At 32.0% G+C, this 21,207-nt stretch overlaps 1 protein-coding gene across 4 annotated transcripts; it reads right to left on the minus strand.

Moving 5' to 3' along the window:
* Positions 1-731: 731 nt before the first annotated feature.
* LOC105345256 (uncharacterized) lies at positions 732-19,268 on the minus strand. Of its 4 annotated transcripts, XM_066076276.1 has the most exons (6): positions 19,077-19,268; positions 18,708-18,726; positions 8,822-9,034; positions 6,120-6,302; positions 3,343-3,499; positions 732-1,942 (listed from the first exon to the last, which is right to left on the minus strand). In XM_066076276.1, the coding sequence occupies exons 1-6, from the start codon at positions 19,111-19,113 to the stop codon at positions 1,832-1,834; spliced, it is 720 nt and encodes a 239-aa protein (XP_065932348.1). In that variant the 5' UTR covers positions 19,114-19,268; the 3' UTR covers positions 732-1,831. The 4 variants fall into 4 exon arrangements, with proteins under 4 accessions (XP_065932348.1, XP_065932349.1, XP_065932350.1 ...); XM_066076277.1 differs by lacking the exon at positions 18,708-18,726 and having other exon boundaries at positions 19,072-19,240; XM_066076278.1 differs by lacking the exons at positions 18,708-18,726; positions 19,077-19,268 and adding an exon at positions 14,520-15,121.
* Between the last annotated feature and the right edge of the window lie 1,939 nt (positions 19,269-21,207).

Here is a 21,207-nt window from a genome sequence, read left to right on the forward strand (position 1 = left end):
ATGAGAAATTGAAAACTGATAGCTAGCGATTCCATTTCATACCAATATCATTGACAGCACAATTAATTCGGCATTGTAACAGGCAACCATCATAATAAGTATTGGAAAAGAGCTCTGCCGAGAAAGGAAATCTCAAATAACCAGCGACAGACATCACAATGATCACATCATCATGGAAATAATAGAATGTGATAATAAATAGTAAGGGTGAAACAAGGAAAATGGGCTTTTTTGGTATTAAAAAAGAAATTACATTCAATAAATTTGTATTTCTCAGTGGAGACACATACATCATTGAAAAAAAAAACCCCACTATCTTTAGATAGATAGACAGAAAGACATGTGGCAATTTTTGGACATTCTTTATCATCAAGACACAGCCTTTATGACAGGGTTGCACTTTAAGGGTTTAGTTACGACCAAATTCAAAAATGCTCATTTTACCTACACATGTGCTCATTAATAAATGTGTCAAATAAATATCAGTAAAATGTCTTAAAAATTTCTGAGATAGAAATAGATTTATGCCAAATAAATGGATAATTCTTTTAGAACTGAATATTTAACATTAATTAAACCTCCTTGTAATATACTGTAAATTCCTTATTTTATGCAAGTACTTAATTCTGCGACTCCACTGTTCAGTATCAAATCGCGAGCACCAACTTTTTGTTATAATTTCTTATACCGTAGTTCAAAACTGTCTGAAATATAAAAGCAAGATTTGGATATTAATTCCTTGCTTTTAATTAGGAATCTACCTTAATAAAATCACATGGAATGCCCCCAAGCAGACACCCCTCCCCCCAACTACACTGTACTTGCAACAAACAGTCCAGATCGTTTTCAATGAGTACATTTACATGAGACAATCAGTCAAATATTGGTCGACACAAATAATACAGTGTACTAATAATTCATTTGTTATCATCAATCTTTTAACAGCTACTGAAAACAAGAGAAAAATCACTCTCGCTCATCATAAATAAATTAATTAAATCACAGGCTACTAAAAAAAAAAATATATCATTTGATTGTAATAATTAATCAAATATCAGCATTCTGAGAAAACGAAAACAAGTAGCATTATACAGTTGGTGATGATTACTCCAATCAACAAAGATGTTTTGAGATAATTAATTAAATATAAAACACATTCATTTGTATTTGACACATTTGAATGGTCTGTTGTAAATTAATCAAAGGCCTGCTAAGCTCTGAAGTGCAAAATAATTCTTGGTCCACTGACAAATGAGTTGGACTACACGTAATTGAAACAAAAAAACCTTATCCACCATTTCTGCAGCTACAAATGTCCAAGTCTATGGGAAATCTTTATACCAAGGAAATATCCCTTGCAATTACAATCCTCGAATAGAAGTCATTTACTGCTGAATCAGATTGGTTTGATTTGGGATTAATTTCCAAGATTTTCTGTTCTAAAGTAAACATCTCCTAGGACATTGTAGTTTTTCTTTGATCAAAGGATACCTTTGAAGTCATCTTTAATACTGGTAAACATTGAACAATGTAATAAAAAATTGTCTTAAAAAAAAAATATCCCCCCCCCCCCTCCAAAAAAAAAAAATAAGTAACACATCCTTAAAAGAAAGAAATAACAATTCTAAAAAGTAAAAATATAACTCTTGAACTTGATAGCTGATACACCAATAACAGCCTTGATGAATGATTCTGCTTCCTCTACACTTTTCAAGGTAGCTTTGAAATCCTTATTCTGTATATAGCACATGATAAAGATTTTTTAAGTGCACTTGCACTGATATGATGATAACAGAAACTGATGTCATCAGTGATACAGGAAGTGATGTCATCAGTGATAGACTGTATTAGCCCTCCCCCATTTCATTCTCATCCAGTTGCTTGGGGCGGTGCATCTGACGGTGAATTCTCTGGAGTAAGGCCCTTGATTACGCCCTCTTCCCTGAAAGTAAAATAAAATTTACACATAGATAAAACTGTTACAATGATTTAAAGGGGAAGGAAAGTCAAAAACATAATTTATTTATTTTAATAAAGTGGTGTAAATTATCACATGTGGTCATGCTGTTTTGAAAATAAAATACGTAATTAAGCTTTAATGAACGTTTAAAGTTGGAGAAATCGTATTTACTGGAGGCTGACATGATGTAGAACTCTTTTGTATTAAAAACCAAAAAAATTAATTATTTTGACGTCACACCATCTATTCCGGTTTGGTTTACATATACAAGTGAATGTACACAGTGCTCTGAATATAATTAATGCTGGTTTATGCCTTTCTGTTACTCAAATCAAATCGACTAAACAAAATTGATAATGTTTGAGTTCACACGTCAATCTAAGAATAAATACATGTTTCATTGTATGCATAAATATATGCATTTTCATAAGTAAATGACAGCTGTTAATCTGCTATCATTCAAAGTTGAAAACGACCTCGATTAAGTTTTTTATTCCAAGTCAAGTTCTTCGCTAACTGAATAAATGTTATAATTGTAATCGGGATGTTAAAAATTTATTCTTTAAAGTCGGAATTACCATGTCGAAATAACGACGGCAGACATTTTCTATGATACTTGGCATCTGTTGACAATTTCCACATTTACGCGGAGATTTCTCAGACACTAACCTCCGGTTTTAGATTTCAACGAACATGCTCCATTTGACGTTAATTTGTAGTTTGCAAAGGTAAAAGAACGGTCTCAAATCAATATTGTTTCAAATTTTCCAGAACTTGTCATTTAGAGCGAATATCATGATGTTATGTTGATACGACAAACCGGAATAGATGGTGTGACGTCATAGATTAAAGTTCAATGGCAGCCCCTATGGCGGCGGGAAATTTAAATTAAGCGATCGATTTTCTTGATTTATTCATTGTTCCTGTGTTTTTAATGAAAATAAATACGATTTACAATTATAGTAGATGATAATTAATTGATTTATTGTACAACATATTTTTAGTTTCCTTCCCCTTTAAAATATATCATCTACACTAGAATTAGATTGGGCATGAATATCGATATATTTTTTTTCATATGTGAATATCACAAAAATACAGTCAAATTTTTTCTTGTGACATACTAAATCAACACAATCACTAGCATAAAAACAGACCCTTGAATTAATGATGCAAAAAACTATGTTGAACACAATTTACTGATCACCACTTTTCCAAGATCTTATTCGTTATCATAATAATTATCAGACATAAAGTATGTCGATAAATTGTTCCATAGCTGATAAAGTACATATCATACACGTGAATGCTTACATATACAAATTCACAAACACCTTGATTTACACAGACTGCCATTCTGGTTTTTACCTACAACCACTCACCTTCACATCAAAAGATGGGTGCTTGTTACTGCCAAGCATCCAGTGGATGCTCTTGACAGATTTGGCGGGAGATTCGCAGCGGGAGATGGGGGAGGGGGTGGGTTCTGGGCGGTTCCCCTCCAGCTCCAGGTGCTTGTTACGCACGGCTGAGATCATGCTGCAACAAAACACAATTTTATTTATAAAAAAAATAGAGTTTACAGGACTAGAAATTATATCACTTCATTAATTATATACTGAATATGTACATGTTTATTGGATTGAAGGATCTATCATATATTTACACTGAATAACAGTTTCATGTAGCTTTATAAGTTAACTGTCTTGTCAAAAATAAATGTCATCAACATTGAATTTGAAAGTTTCTTGAATCTCTGATTGGACCACTTTCAAAATTAATGCAGAGTTTGCATACATATTCAAGATGGCAAATCTCAATATATCTTGAAAATGTTTGCCTTTGAATCGCTGGTATATACTTGGCCTGATACTTCTTTCAAAATATATCTCATACATATACGTACAAATGTATATTGTTTTAATAAAAAAAAAATAATAATAAATGATAACTTAAAAAAAACACTAGTGCATGATGTTTCACATAACAGATATTTTTCAATACAATTTTGTGCTACAACAATTATATGAAAGAGGATATCTTCATAAAATTCAATTAGTATTTGTAAATATCAACATAAAAAAAATCTTTTTCTCCACACCTTACAATTTATTTTTGAAACATCTGTGAAGCAAAATATCATTTTTCATGAAAGATTAGACATTTCAGTCTAATCAGATTGTCCTTAAAGACCCTCTCCTCCTATACATATCAAACAATGACTACATACTGGTAGTCTTGTCCACTCCACATGCAGTAATGAAATTTCATCTAGGGTGGGAACACCACTATTAATTATATCCATATAATGGATTAACATCAAACAATATGCAGAGCTAGCTACTGCTTTGTTTATCATGGATAGAACATAAATCTCTCCCTCTTTTCTCTCTCTCACCCTAATCTGAAGGCACATGTAGAAAATTTGATGAACACTTGCACACATTATAGGCAGGTATATATTCAAATGCAAAGGTGAATATGGTATACTGCGTATCAGGTTTTTTCTGCATGTATCCAATTTTCGCTTTGTTCACGAGGATTTCCAAATCGCGGAAAATAAATCAGCGTAAATATGATACAAAGTTTTGTTCTTGTAATAGAGTTTTCTCTTTCCTTATAAAGTAAACAATTAAGTTACAGTATGGTGAACTGTGTTTAGTTAGTTAAGTTAGAGGTAGATATTGTGGGATTGTTGGACAAGTGCCAGATAACAAGTATGTAAGCCACGTTGTTTATTTAATAATCCATTGACAAGCTAATTAAAACGGTCACTTTCCTTGCGTAAACCGATGTCTAATTATACCTGAGCTTCTGGTATATGTAACGGTATATGATCAATTGAACTATATGATAATTTGCGTCTCTGAGAATAATTATCGATAATTATTCTACATTAAGATAATTGTGTAAATGGTTTTATTGTGCGAATTTTTAGATACTTTTTTCTCTCTTACCATCACAAGAATTATATTTTCATTATGACTTTGAAATAGTGATGAAAATTTGATTCGCGAAAATTTATATACCGTTTTAGGTTCCGATTCACAGAAAAAACATGACAAGGAAAAAACCTGATATACAGTATTTACTGGTAATTTGTACAATTAATATAGGTAGAAAAAGGGAAGATAATTATATCTACATCACATGTAAAATACCTAAAATTACAATGCTTCTTAAAGGTTTATATGTTGTAAACATTATTAATAATACAACAAAGGTATCAATTGCATGTAAAATATGTGTTTAGATATCATCAAATACATGTACAGGTTACATGGAGTTCAAGGTTAACATTAGAAGGGATAGGCATGGAATGCTTGACATTACGGGTAGGTGCATGAGTTAATGTACTACTGTAAATTCCTTAAATTACGCAAGTACTTAATTTCGCGATTCCGCTGTTTTGTATCAAATCGCGAGAATATAAAATCGCGAACTCGGAACTTTTATCCTTATTTCTCATAGTTCTCAACTCAAAAAAAAATAATGGCGAGATTTTACATTTCGCGAAGGGTGCTCCTCGCGACTTTACGCGGATATTAATTCCTCGTGTTTAATTAGGAATCTACAGTATTAAAACTTGAAGCATACATAGCAGCAGATAGTATGTATGGCTATAATAGGGTATAAACAAAAGGAAGAGGAGGCAGAGATCTAGCCATTTTGAGGATTTACAGCATATTGGAGTCTGCTTCAGACTTGATTTACATGGATCAGAAGAAATGTCTTTTGAAAAAAAGGAGATAAGATAATCATGTTGATAGAAATCAAGATATTTTGGATCTATATAAAATAGAAGCTGCTAGAATAGCTTATATCAATACCTCAGCAAGTTTCTGTAATGAATACATGTACAAGTGTATACCAAGAGGGATAACTCTATGCTTCTTATACATACAAGTCATCTTTTACAATTAACGATATAGAAAACATTATACATACAAGCCATACGATATAGAAAACATGTACTCGTTTTACTTATTTAAAAAAGCATATCATTCATAATTATGTGTAAATTCTAGTAAAATGTAACAATATTTCATTAGTTCAAAAGTAAAACAGCCTGACTTGGATTACATATATCACATGCAAATGTTATAAAAAAAATATGTTCAATCAAATATTCCAATAAAATTTTGGAAACATATCTAACCTTTTATAAACTTGAACATCATCAATGTCTTTATGGGGTGGTGTCCAGTGGACGGGCCGCATGGTGGGGGTGATGGCGGCATTCTTGAACTTGGGCACCACCAGGTTCATCTGTCGCTCTGCCTGGGCGTACGTCTGGGGAGGGTTCAGCATCCGGACAGTGGGCCCGAGCTCCCCAGGGATTCTACAATACACAGCCAAAAATACAGGATGTTGTCTGTTGCTTCTTCATTTCACATTGATCTTATAACCAATCAATAAAAGTTGATGAAATAATACGCCTACATTGTGACATTCTAGAAAAGGTGAATAAATCGGGCTTAAAATGCTTAACTTATTCATTACATAAGCTACCTGACTCAGTTTATACAATTCATGCCTACATATTTATTATTAATACCCTTTGACATATGAAATTTTGGAAAATTCTGATACATGTACAAGAACCTGTCAGATTAGACCATATCTACCGCTAGTTGTATGAACTTTGGATGAACATGAACAAGGCCACACATAATAGTGCATTATAGTACTCTTTTCCCTCATCTGAACATTATATGCATTTAATGAAACAAAATAAACAACAACAACAACACAAATATGGTGCATACCAAGCTCAGACATCAATGTATTCGCTATATGTACCTGCACAATTAATATATCATGTGACCCTGTTACTGTAGTCCTATTCCAGACTTCTCTACAACTCTAAAAATCTCCACAATACAATCCACAAAATGAATGTATGTCAAAATCTATCATGATTCGATATTTAAATTAATGATCACCACGGCCTGATGACCTTGTATAATCCTGAACATCATCTTTAACACATGTAACTAAACAACATCATGTTCTTGTGCAGAGTAAAATAGTTCTGTTACCAAAGGACCAGTACAACCTACAGAATATGACTGCATGGAGCATACAGACAGTCAGACTGATAACATAAACTGATTTAAATTCATCTTACTGTAAAACCAACTCACTGGTCCATGTACAGTTTATTTTTTTTTTTTTAATTAAAAACTAGCAAAATAAAATTTGCATATAACAACCCCAGTTGAATTATGAATATTAAAATTTAAAAAAAAAAAAAAAAATCATCATGGCAGTTAATTATAATGTAAAACTGATAAAATTGAGGGAATTTCTGCTCAACAAGTTCAACTGTATTCTTAATGAATTAAAGCAAAATAACCTGAGTACACACATTTTTCCTTTTTAGTACATTTAAGTGAAATAAAGTTTGTAGCAATAGCCTAAGATTTAAAGGCCACTTTTCTATTGAAATTGGGGAAGTGTTATATCATGCAAGAAAAACCATGGCCAATAATTCAGTTTCTATTACCGGTAATCATATACTCCTCAAGTACAAACGTTTTAAAGATTGTTAGCTCTAACTAGGACTGGTAAAGTTGACTAGCTTACTGAATATAGTGTATGTCAGATCAATAGTCTTCAAAGAATTTAACCCTTTTTTCTGCCAATTTATGAGTCGAAATTGACTTGCCTTGTTGAAAAAACATAATAAAAAATGACTGTTACATAAAAATCAGTAGGTTTTGATAAATATCATATACCAATCTCTCTTGGACTTGAGACATGTAAAAATATGTCTCATTTTAGCTTCTCATAGGTTTTTACCCACTCACTTATTTTTGGAAATAAAGCTTTATTTTTTTAATCAGCTCATAGCTCTTAAAATGAAAATAGCTCTAAATTTCTCACTTAATTGTAGGCATTAGGTGTTGTTGGATCAAAATATATTTAAATTGCTTTTAAAATGTAATCGTTCAATAAAAATGATTGATTTTCGTGAATCCTCTGATGCAGCTGTTTAATACACTCAATGAAATTAATATCATTAATCCAAATCATTCTATAATAGTTGCTTTGTAAAAGACAATACAAAAAGAAATCAGCAATTGACCTAATTAATTACAAATTACTTATTTTCAGTCTCATATACGGTAATTACAGTTTTATTTCAGTTTGTAACTTTATGGCTGTTTAGGATAGCACCAAACAAATCCTTCCAGTGCTTACTGATTCTTTCTATTCCATTTCTTCCAAATAGACATATTACCAATGACTGAATATATACTGAATATTTACAAAGATACATCGCACAAAGTTCTTACAGCTTCACCTTGTGTACTACTTTGAGGACGTACTTATTATAAATATTTAATCGATGACGATTTTTCACTGTGTATGCTACATGAGCAGGGTCCACCTCAGAAGAATTTTTGATGTTTGACTTTAAGGGGGCAAAATGAAGATGAAAAAAAAAATCTACAGTTTAATTCAAAAGTTGTTTTTTTTTTTTAAACAAAAGCTTTAAAACTTAAAGCAATACTATTTATTAATCACTTGACTGATTTATGGGAGAGTGTCTGGAAATGAGGATTTTCTTTAACACATGATATGAAACCAATTAAAAATTAATGTCCTACTCCCAAGACAAGTACAGTCAAACTTTGTTATCTCGAACTAGGTGGGACTGTTTAAAAACTTTGAGATATCCGAGTATTCGAGATATTGAGGGCAAATTAGTTTTTGAAAAAGTTAATGGGACTAACAAATCACTTCGACATTATATTCGAGATAACGGTATTCGAGATATTTGTAACTGTATTTAAAAAACAAAATGCTTTTTGGTAAGAGAACTTAACTCACAACACAAAAATAGCCACTTACTTGATCTGATTTTGGTAACCATGGCGAGTCCACACATTCTCTGGATCATGCTCAAATCTGCAGAAAGAGTCTCTGGGGGTATCTATGCGTGGTAGGCGGTAGGGGATTGCGGCGTTGGTAAGGTCCTCGGCATCGATCGAATGGAAGGTCCACTCCCGCTGTAATTGAGGGCGACGAGAACTCTCAGGGAGACTGCGGGCAGTCTTAGACCACCTACAGAAATATATACATGTTCAGTACAATCAGAAATCCACAGAACAAAAACAGCACACTCAATAAAATACAGTAACCTTTGAACATCCAGAGAACAAGAAAGTTCTTCGGACCCAAAAATTCTTGAGAACGAAAAATTACAGTTGTAACAGCCTAAAAGGATGGGAGAAATAATGACAGACTAGACTCGAATTCAAACCCAGGTCCCTTAAATCTCTAGACAAATGTTCTACCAACTAAGCAATCTGGTGTCAGCTTGAGCTGGTATGACTATCACACAGTACTCAATAAAACATTCTGTGAACATATAAAATTTTCTTAGAACATCCACCTCTTACAATTTGAATGTCCAAAGTGTATAGTCAATTGTTAAAATTATTTGCCGTTGTTTGTACCGTATGTGTTCCTTGTGATATGTGTTATTTTTTAAGGTCTTTAGGTTCCAGTAAAGGCATTTCTATTTGCACAAGTTTAAATTTGGAACAAACACCACTGGACTTTTGCAAAAGTACAGAACCTATGTGATTGCATGAATTATCTAATACAGGTTGGGACATACCACCCAAATGGGATATAATAGCTAGTTCGGGATATAATAGCCAAAATGGGATATAAATTTAAGTGCAAATAATTTTTTTTTTTTTTATGAAGTCTGCTTGTACGAAGTGTTTTCAGTACATGTATTTGTTTAGAAAACCATTGTACTCTGTTTTGTGAGCTGTTTTGTGTACCTCTATCAGTGGAGGAACAACTTTCATTAATATTAAATTGTCATGCAACCAATAATTGCATCAATTTTAATGTCACAGTTTTTATCAAAAGATGCTACTCAGCATTCATAATTTGGTCAGAATAAATGTCACTGGATAAAATGTCCAATTCATTAATATATATACAAAAAGTTTGGGTCCTCAACAGAACAAAATACTCATTAGGTTTCTTACTGACTGTCTATGGAAACATATCAGGTTGTCAAAGTATACGTAAAGCTTGGCTTAAATCACCTCACCTTCTATGGACTTTAACAACATCTGTAAGACAGCGAGTAACAAACCAAATAAGTGATAATATCTAGTAAGTTGTGATAGGGGTAAAATGATTTTACCAAATATAAATTTGTTAATTTGAGAGTTAAATGGAGCTTAAGGTATAAGACTCATTTTAGGTAGTTTTAGATCTACCGGCAGATATAAATAACTTTTCAAAAAGAGGCTTTTATACACCCAAGGGTCAATATTTGACATTACCTCTACATTGATCAATGGTCAAATGATTGATAGAGTTTTAATAAGACCCAGGATTTATGTACATTGTTTATGATCAGCTGTAAAACCCTTAAGACTTAAATATATCGTTGCATGTAACTTTAAAAGTACATTTACTTAATATATCTCCAACTTCTAAGGTAGGCAAATAAAAAGGTGGGATTTAAATTGATTTAGAGAAAAGTACATGTAAATAGCAGTAAATTGTTACATGTAGACAACATGATAGAGTATATATGTATTTTCATTCACTTCAGAACTGTATTGTATAAAAATATCAGAATAATTGTTAATGTTTGTTAATTGGTCTCAGCTAACCTTAACTGTAAGCATAGTCACAAAAACTTGACAACTTCTGTAATAACATGATGAATACACAGTATTTAAGCTTTTCTTCTAGATGACTACCATTTGTTTTTATTGAGGCATGAAATAAAATACATGTACAGTCTCTAGAAATCTAAAATATGGTTAGTAAATATGGGGATTTTTTTTTTAAATAAATTCATTCGTACAATTATTTCAATTGGTATCATTATATTTTATAACTCTACAACAACTCGTTGTTAAAGATTTCATGATTTTTTACATCTACAGGATTCATTATAACCGAGTTTGTTACAATCGTAAAAGTTTGCGATGATTTGTTAAGAGTTTTGCCAGGGACTCTACAAATCTTTGCTTTTTCTGAGATTTTGCTATATCCATGTTCGCTGGGCGAAATTAATGAAGTTTACTGTAAATACATAACCCCGAAACATCATGGTATGTTAATCATTTCTGCGATGATTACTTCCTTCATGATGTATGAATCAGCAAATAGAGCAGTCTCTAAGTGTTCAAACCTGTACACATATCTCTTAGTGAATCTCTTCAATTGTTAATGTATGAAAGTGAGTAAAATAATGTTCATAATCATCATTGACCTCTTTCTAAAACTAAATGAAAGGACCAATTCCTTTATGTAAGAAAGTTACATAAGCTATTTTTGACCCATGGAGGTATAAGCACATTAGTGACATCATAGTACTGTAAGATAAAAATCTTTAAATGTGTACAATAATTTTGATAAAATTTCTTTCCTTTTGAAGTATCTCATAAAAAAATATTATCTTAAATTCACAATACCATTATGAGTTTAATGAGAAAATCTGGCATGAATCAATTTCTATGAACCATGTTTAATCTATTTTGCTAACTTTTATAGTCTCACAGCTTGAACAAATGGAACAACGACATTTGGAACACATTTTATAACTGTCAGAATTATAATACATGTACATTATTAAACTTTAACACTTGTAGTTTCAATAAGTATTTTCATTTGACAGTTACCTGAGCCTATGGTTGCCACCGAATGGGTCTGCCTCAACTGTGGGAACAGCTGATACCGACATGTTTCACAAATCCGTTAACAATGAACTTCACTTTCATAACACTTCAGAATATCGAAAAACCATCGCATATTCACACATATAGATTCCAAAAAAAATTGTAATAATGTGCAATTTACATAGCAACGAGATGCCCAATATGAAATCTTCTTTACACACACTGGCGATTTATTAACTGCGATGATTTTACACCTATTTAAGTTTCCAGAATGAAATTGAAAGGAAACAATTTCAAACCTGCAAACAAAGGCTTTGCCCTGAAAATCAGCTTATGGCTGCCATGCATGAGGCCAATGTCTATTGTATAGGACTTTACTTTTTAATAATCAGATATTAAAGGTCTGATTTGGAAGGTAATATTAAGTCAGCTCTGTCTCTGCGACAGTTGATCAAGTCACAAAGATATTAATGTAAACAGCCTATACTGGCACCATAACTTTTACGTTGAGACTGTTTAAATATATGCGGATATCCCTGCACAGTTTCAAAGCATTATATTTTTGTTTGAATATTGATCTCGGAGAGATTTTTTCAGAAGATAACAGTGTCAGTTTCTACAAGAATGTCCAATATAATAAGAAAAGAGCTTAGATTGAAATGGAACACTGGTAGGTCTTTGACCCAAATCTGGTTTTGTCTTGTACGCCTTAAAATCCTGTCATTTTGGATTACCATTGTCTTTAATTGATTTAAATCCTTTTGTATTAACCTTCAGTATTATCTTTTCCTATTTGGGAGGGCATTATCTTTATCTAATCAAGAATGAAACTTAACCCCCCCCCCCCCTCCAAAAACAATAAAAAATGTGGAAAATTTAGGCTTTCTAGCTGTGTGGGACTTTTCTCTCGTTATTCTCCATATATTGATTTTCTTGGTTTTATTTGTTAAATTCAGCAGTAAACATTTTAAAAAGATTATCATCATAAACAGAACCAATCAAGATAGATATGCTGTATGTTTTGTGTACTATCATTACAATCATTGTACTTAACAAGTTTCAGTCATGACCTTACATGTCATAATCTCTATCCTATCTCAAAACATGACAGACAGAATCTGATTCTATAATTTGATTGTCCAATACACAATCTTAGAGAGAGAGAGAGAGAGAGAGAGAGAGAGAGAGAGAGAGAGAGAGAGAGAGAGAGAGAGAGAGAGAGAGAGGAGCTTTAGGTATAAAGACAAAATTTAAAGAGGATCAAGAAGGGGTCATTTATTTCATTGTCAATCTTAAATCCCTGTACAGTGACACTTGGTCATTAAGACCATTATGACATAACAAAAATAATCAAAGCAGTGAAACTTGGGGGTTGATTTTTTTGTCAGACTATTTTTTGACCATTATTTCTACATTTCATGCAATCCAATGTCAGATGTTACAGCTTATCTGAAGGGGATTTATTTAGTCTCTGCTATACGCTCATAAGATTTCAACAGCAAAAACTGGGTAAAATCTATCACACCTCTAATGGTGAATAATAAGTAAGAATGCAAATATGTTTTTGGGCCATTCAAAGGAAAAAGGATTGAGTGGCGAGCGATTAAATAATACTTTTTGATGGTACATAAATAAATTTGTGCTGACAGTTATTATTTTTTTTTTTTACTTTTTCCTGATTTATAAATTAAAAACTATTGAAAATACGAAAAATAGAGCAGATATACAGAACAGAAAACAGCACACAGTTTCCTGGATGCGGAAAATTAATCATATTATTTGTACAGTTTTATTAAAATACAAGCATGCAGGGTCCGACGAACAAGAAATTATATTGGTGTGGCCTTGGAAACATCTTTGTTTTTAACACCATCTGAATTACCTATAATTTTGCTTTCAATAAATAACAATCTGCATGCACTTTTCATTTTTTCAAAGAACTATTTTATGTTGTGGATTCACTAGTCCTAGTATGAGTGCACATGTCCACTTTGCTTTCTCTGAGTGAGTGATTGCATAGAGAAGTCACTCCAAAAATTCATAAATAAAATGTCAGGGCTGCGTTTTACAAATGAACTTACGACTTAAGACCAAATTAATGAATGCTAATTAATCATCAACTAATCAATGATTTATTCTTATGGCTGGAAAGTATAATTATGGGAGTTGAAATATTTTTAAATAAATGGTTTTATGTCAGTTTTGTTTGCAAAAGATCATTTTATGAGAATGTAAATATTTACGACTTTGTCGTAAGTTCTATTGTAAAACGGAGCCCAGATTATCAAAATGTAGGATCAACACCACAGCTTCAACATTCCATTTGGAAGTAAAGGGGTAAGGAAGCTAGGTCCCATGGGTAGTATTTTGACTTGATAGTCAGATCGAACGCTTGGTTTCTGAACTTTTTTTTTTCTTTTTATCTTTCAAAATTTTGTTTTGGTTGGAGGTTTTACCTGCAGAATTGCAATTTAGCTTATAATCCAATACAAATGATTGGAAATATCTAATGTAAGAAACCTATTTATAATCCGTTCCATAAATATGTTTGTTTTTCTATGAACACTGAATGTATGATCTTAGAATACAGCTTAGAATTGTTATCATAATGATTGATATATACAGTATATCAAATATTTTAGGTCAATAACTTTCTATTTCAGGCATAGTTCCTTTCCATTTTCCAAAGTCATCATCAGCATCGATCTCGTTTTTTCTTCCATTATAGTTTAACAAGATAATCAATCCTGGCATTTTGCTTCATCATCGCCAAGGAGAAATTCTCTGTCTTTAGACATGTTAGAAACAGGTAGAGCCTAATCGAAACACTGCAATTTAAAGCATCAATTATGTAACATAATATACCATGTAACTTTACATAAATTTACCTGGCTTTTTTTGGCAACATGACTAGGTCCAATCCATGATTCCAAATCTCTTAATTCTCTTGAAATTAAACAGTTGATACAAATGAGAGGTTATCACATCTGGCAATATATCTCCGATTTCATCCACTATACGTCTCAGATCCGTTGATGGATGTCTTATTCACTTAATCCGTAAGTGTATATACATCGAGCCGATGAAAACCCATACTGATGAGCGTAATCTTGAAATGCTAGTCTTAAGTTCAAATTGTTTAAACAACAGGTCCCCCGAACCAAGTCACCAAGCACAAATTAGGAATCCGCGCTCAGCTGAAAGCGATCACTTAACCATTGATCTGTATTCAAAACAAACACAATCTTCGATACCTTTCACATTTTTTTCCCCTTTCCCTCATACTCTACCACCATTGATCCTAAAGTGGCAATATTGATGCAGCTTTTATGTTTTGAAAAACAATATCCTAAGCAGGTTGGGTGCAGTATGAAGCTAATTGTTATTAAGAGACTAAATTGCGTAGAGTAGTGTATATTGAGTGCTGTTTCTAAGTTAAATGTCCCCTGCACAATTCATTATCATGAATGGAAGAAGATTTAGTTACCAAAAATGAATATAATTAATATTGCTACAGAACTTCATTTAAATTCATGGTTTATACACAGGTGGTATTCCAATACAAACTTATTTGTCATTTTAATGCGGAGCGACTGAGCTAGCTTATAAATTCTTACAGTTCAATATTTAAACTTCACATCCTATGGAGAGAGAATATGGACAAAGCAAGGTTATTCTACTTCTCAAATGCCCAATGTCAACAAAATGGAAATGGTGTAGACTTAGATATAAACATATTTTTAATTCCTTAAATCTTTATGCACTTTTCTATCTGTTCGCATTTAGAAACAAGATATGAGTAGTCGACTACTCAGTGTAAATACTCATAGATCACAACACGTACAGTGAGACCTAATCAATCCAAGATCTCCAATATCTGACATACTGTGAATTCTGACAACCCAAAAACAAATTTCACTCAAAAAAATACACAACTCTTCAGTTTTAACAGTCACATGCTGAATGCACATTTTTGTTAATATTAAAATTGTGTGCATTTTTGCCAAAGAACAAATTTTCCGAACACATACTCTATGTTTTAAAACTAATATCTATGTTTTAAAACTAATATCATGATAAAATTTCAATTTCAACTTCATAATGATACCTAAATACCCCATGCCAAGTTTTAAAAGAAAATAAATGAGGTTTTTTTTCAGTTAAAGAGTAATTTAAATTTCATTTCAAACCTGAGTTCACAAACAGGCTGAAACAGCTTTGCTCATTAAATTTTTATCCAGGAAAAAAGTTAAAGGAACTAAACATGACAAAAATAGATACATGTACATTGTATTATATAAAAATCCTTTCCTCAGTCAAGGAATATTTTGCAGCATATTAATCCATAAATCCCGATCACAATATGGAAAAAATATTCATTTTATTGCCTATATCCAACAGTTATTGAGGATTGATTTAAAACTTTTTTTTTAACTTTGCATGAGAAAATCATATTAAATTCCATACTCAAAGTTTATTAATTTTATTTTCAACATGCTATGTTTACCCCCCCCCCCCCAACTTCTGGTGTCCAATGAAAAGAAGTGTCAATAAGTGTCAGTAAATCCCTTTGAGTCTTAAAATACTAAAAAAAAACAAAAAAACCCCATAATTATAAATAGAGTATATAATGACAACTACTGGGGGTACTTTATAAATCTTTATCTAGTAGAATGTTCGCATGGAATTATCAAGTTCATTATAGATTATTTCTAGCACAGTATAAGGCCAAAAAATAATAATAAAATGATGTCATGCATATTGATTAATTAGTTACTGTAGACGTATTTTTTTCCATAGGGTCATAAATTCCGCGGAATCACAATATCAATTTAATCCACGGGTAAAAATTTACGCGGATTCTTTGAATGATAAAAAAAAATCATTTGAATGATTATTATTACCGGTACATTTTAATAGTTCTGAGCGATTTTCATTACCTAGAATTTGTCCAACTTTGGATTTAAATTGTAAGAACTGTTCACAGTGAACAGTAATTATCGGTTGTGCACTGGTCTGTAGTCATTAGTTAGCCGTCAAGATGTTACGACGCTGGCTAAAATCGTTTTGTGAAACACTACATGATGAATATTTGGCTGGTCAAGGCACATCAGACAGTTAGAAGCAAAACCATTCTGCAAGGGTGGGAAAAATCGGGAATTCTCACGCGATTGAAAAAGTGAACGTATTCTGAATATGTTGTCATGTGTCCATGTAATTTAACAGGTTTTTTAAACTTATTTCAATGAACTGTTTCTTTTTTATCTGTTTATATGCATGTCATATTTTTAAAGCCAAATAAATATTTTAATCTTTATTAAATGTCAATTTATGGGTTCACATGTCGTTTAAATTATGACGTTTTTTTAATGAAATTATGATCAGTTTTATCAATCAAAAGTCAGAGCACAAAGGGATCTAAAAATTGCAGTAAAAACACGGGTCTTAGCATGTAGTTAATTGGGTTATTGAAAGACAGAACCGCTTGGGTCGATTTGTCGTCTGACACGTGCCGTTATCTCAAGCTGGGAGAAGTTTAAATTTCATGCAAGTAAATTTACAGAAAATTCAAATCTTTAGGAGATTAAGTTATTTATTATGTGAATTCTCAATACAAATTTGTTTGATAAAAACGATATACATTGGGTACACATATATGCAAGTGTTATATAATGTAGTAACTTCCGATTATCCTTATTCATGTGAAGCAATTTCAAAATTTCATTCCAAAATGCACTTTAAGTACACTGGGAAAAAATTCCGTGGAAAATCTCTGCCCGCGTTCATAGCGTAAATTAATACCATGTGGACAAAAGTACGTCTACAGTAATTAATTTGCTTTTGTGAAAATGGGAACACCAATAAGGCATTTTTTTCTTCAATTTCTAAGTTTAAAAAAACGAGAAAGAAAAGAAAATGATTTTTTTATATCAATTTCAAATCTTGAAATAAAAATTTGATATTTAGCAGTTGCATTACACATTAACTGTTTTTAAGTTACCTTAGAAACAAAACCCCCAAAAATACATTTTTCTATCTTGGTCTGCTTGCTGAGCTCAAGATTATAGTTTATTCTATTCTGTCATAGAGCAGATTACTTTAACTGCACAGAATTACCCTGACTCTTCAGCGTGCACTGTAGAGAGGGTCCTTAAAAGTATTGATCATTCAGTTTAATTCCTCAATTTTACTTTTCGAACATGGACATGTTGAGTCATTAAGTATTCACAATTTTTTTTTCATTTTGCCTTTCCACTTTGACAAAGATCAATTAATGCAGCATTATTGAACAAATAAAAGTAAATTCAACAATAGCAAATCCCAAAGTACTACTCCATTTACTGTGCATATAACGTAAAGCCACATGGCAAAATGGGAAGGCCATAATTTCAACAGTCAACTTAAGTCTTTCATTCAACATGGCTGCATGCCAATCTTTCTTCCAATGTCTACTCAAGTCTATATGCATATTTATGTATATCTGAATGTCTTGTTCTAGTCTTTCTATTGTAAGTGTTCTATTGTTCAAAATACCACATACACACTGAATGCTCAGAACTGGACAAAGCTTATGATTAATGCAGGAATTGTTGGGAACATATGGGGAATGTATTGCAGAACTAAACTGAGAAAGTACTGGTGTGAACAATACACTTTGCCAAATAATTTTTGATTCATTTAAGGATAAAATATATAGGCCTATATAGATCAATAATATCATTAAAGATCTATGAATTTGAAAAATAGTTCTGATGAAAATTGATTTTATACGAACAATTTACATTTACAATTTTTTTTTTTTTTTTTATCAAAAAGTGGGTTTTTTTTAATGGACACAATAAAAACACATTAAAGCAAAACATGACTAAGATGCATCATCTGAACGCAACAACCAGACATAATGACATAATTATTATAACAAACAAATCAGCCATGCATGCTGTCTAATACAGCTGACATGCTGTATGCCACACATGTCGGTCATAGAAAAATTTGTAAGCCATGCACATGCAGCCAGACATTTTTTTTTTACATTTAAATTTGTGCTTTATGGTTACATGTTTATCTTGACTTACCACATACAGACAACAAATTCTGCAATGAAATAATATTCTTTCTTCTGCATTTCAATAAATGAAATAGATTTATGAATACTTATTTAATTATTTCTATGGTCAGGAAAAGGCTGCAGCAGGGCAGCTGAATAATCAAATTAAAAGTATCTGCGTTGTATGTGTAACAAATCTGTTACTTTGTATATCTTATTGAATTGCTGCATTATTTGTGTTGTTGGGTATATATATGAAGTAATATCGTGTACCTTTAAATGTGTACCATGCAGAGGAAATTCGAAAATCATCAATAGGATCTTAACAAAACTATTTAATCCTTCAGTGGTCTCGTAATTCGACATGATACATTAAGAACAAGTTTCCTTACCTTACTTGTTTCGATGACATCGTATTCTACCCTATGTTTCATCTCTGTTTCACTGATTCAATGTTTATGATACTTTTTCCATTGGTCATTCTGTAAGTGGCGTAAAAATCCGAGGTGTTACGAGATTCTGTTTACGCAATAAGACCGTAACAACGATTTGGCGGGCAAATTCACTTGACGGAAGAAAAGCAATTTTTTCAAGTGTACATAGTATTAATCTGTAAGCTGAAAAACTATCTCTCGATATGAATCAAATTTCGTTTACTCTATCATATCAGTATGTGGGGCTTGATTGACAATAATTTAGGTTAATATATTTAAACTGTTAACATAGTTGCACCAGAGACATAAATTATTATTCTCTTTTGAGAAGTGGACAGACATAGCCTACATCCACTTCAAGTGGATGTAGGCTATGCCTGTCCACTTCTCAAAAGAGAATAATAAATTATATAATATTCATTATATTTATGTCTCTGGTTGCACATGTACATGTAATATAAATATTTTTTTTTAAAATGTGCTTATAACGTTAACTTTACATGATTTAAAATTGCCGATATACGGACCTTCGTAAGTCATTTAACCACGTCAATTCTTTCTTATGAAGCGACATAGGCCTACATGTATTTTCTGTGCTTGATTTTATTTTCAGGATAATTTATGTGGACCAATTGTTTGGGAGGGAAACAGGCTGGAAAATATAAGACATTGGGGCATATTTTATTACATTTTAAAGCAAATTATATACACAATATCATAAATTTGACATATCGTCGGCCAACGTGCAAGATATGTGCGACTTTCAAGCGTCTGCCGGGTCTATGAGCTAGAGAGCTTCGCGTATGCAGACTTCGGGATCTTACAATGGCACTGACATTGAATCTGGACCATTCTTCGGGAAAAACTTAGGTTGGCAAACAGAATAATGAAATATCATTCAGCGTATGGATGAAATTTCGGATTTTTACTTCCGAATGCAAAATCTTACCAAATTTATTGGTGAGAACCTTAAATTAATCTGTCAATTACATGTACATTGCATTACAATGGACATAAAGATACAAATGTAAACCAGTATAGATAACTTGATATTGTTATCAGGAGCTCCGCTGCATGTGTATGGCACGCAAAACTCACAAAACATGAGCTAAACATACATTGTAGTTTCACAATCGATAAACTATGTTTTTTTGTTGTTGTAAAATACAGAGCAGTCACCATCAGAATGAAGAAATCAAAGAAACTAGTGAAAGGTTTGATTTTGATTAGATGAATACGAATCTTTGAAGAATAAATTTAAATATCTGGATTGGACACAGTTTTAAGGTTTTGTTTCGGATACATTGAGATTATAAATATGAATGAAAATATCTAACAAATGAAAGCAACGTTTTAAAAATACCAAATTTCATAATATTTGACCAAATAATGTATTTCAAAATTTCTTTGAAAGGGTAAAAGAAACGCTTTACAAGATTGAAGTTATTAATTTTTTTCTATCGAAAAACTGCATTACATCAATGATGTGTCCCAATCTTATTTATTTGCATTTTACTGGTGAGTAAGTTGACTCAGGGTTGGGCATACAACATTCCATTTATGTTGATAAATAAATAATTTCGTTTGCTAAACGGGGGGATGTTAAAAGCCGGGTATGAGAATTTCCGAATTACAACATTCGCTAAAATTTGTTGAATCTTCCGTTGTAAACGTTATTAAAGCCATAAGCATAAACAAAAATTTTTTATTGAAAGTTGTTGGATTCTGCAGTCATCGATTTTTTAGCCACGAATTTAACAACCTCTGGTAACAATGCACGTTCTACGAAGATCATAAAGACCATCCTAAGATAGTAAAACGTCTTCAGAACGTTAACAAGCTTCATTAACCGATCAGATTAAACAAATACAAAATTGTAATTTTTTTTATTTGAATAAATATATAGAGGGACTACCAGTATTTCTAATGAATGCAAAGAGAGATAACTCTAACTTCAGGGTTCATAAAGAATTTTCAAGGTGTTGAATACATGCGTGAGGAATATTATCTTAACAAGTAATTCAGAAGAATGCTTTTTGTAACCTAATTCATCACTAACACAAAAAGCCAATTAAGTTCATTTAGATATAACAT

The sequence above is a fragment of the Magallana gigas genome, chromosome 2 (genome assembly GCF_963853765.1).
Source record: "Magallana gigas chromosome 2, xbMagGiga1.1, whole genome shotgun sequence".
NCBI lineage: Eukaryota > Metazoa > Mollusca > Bivalvia > Ostreida > Ostreidae > Magallana > Magallana gigas.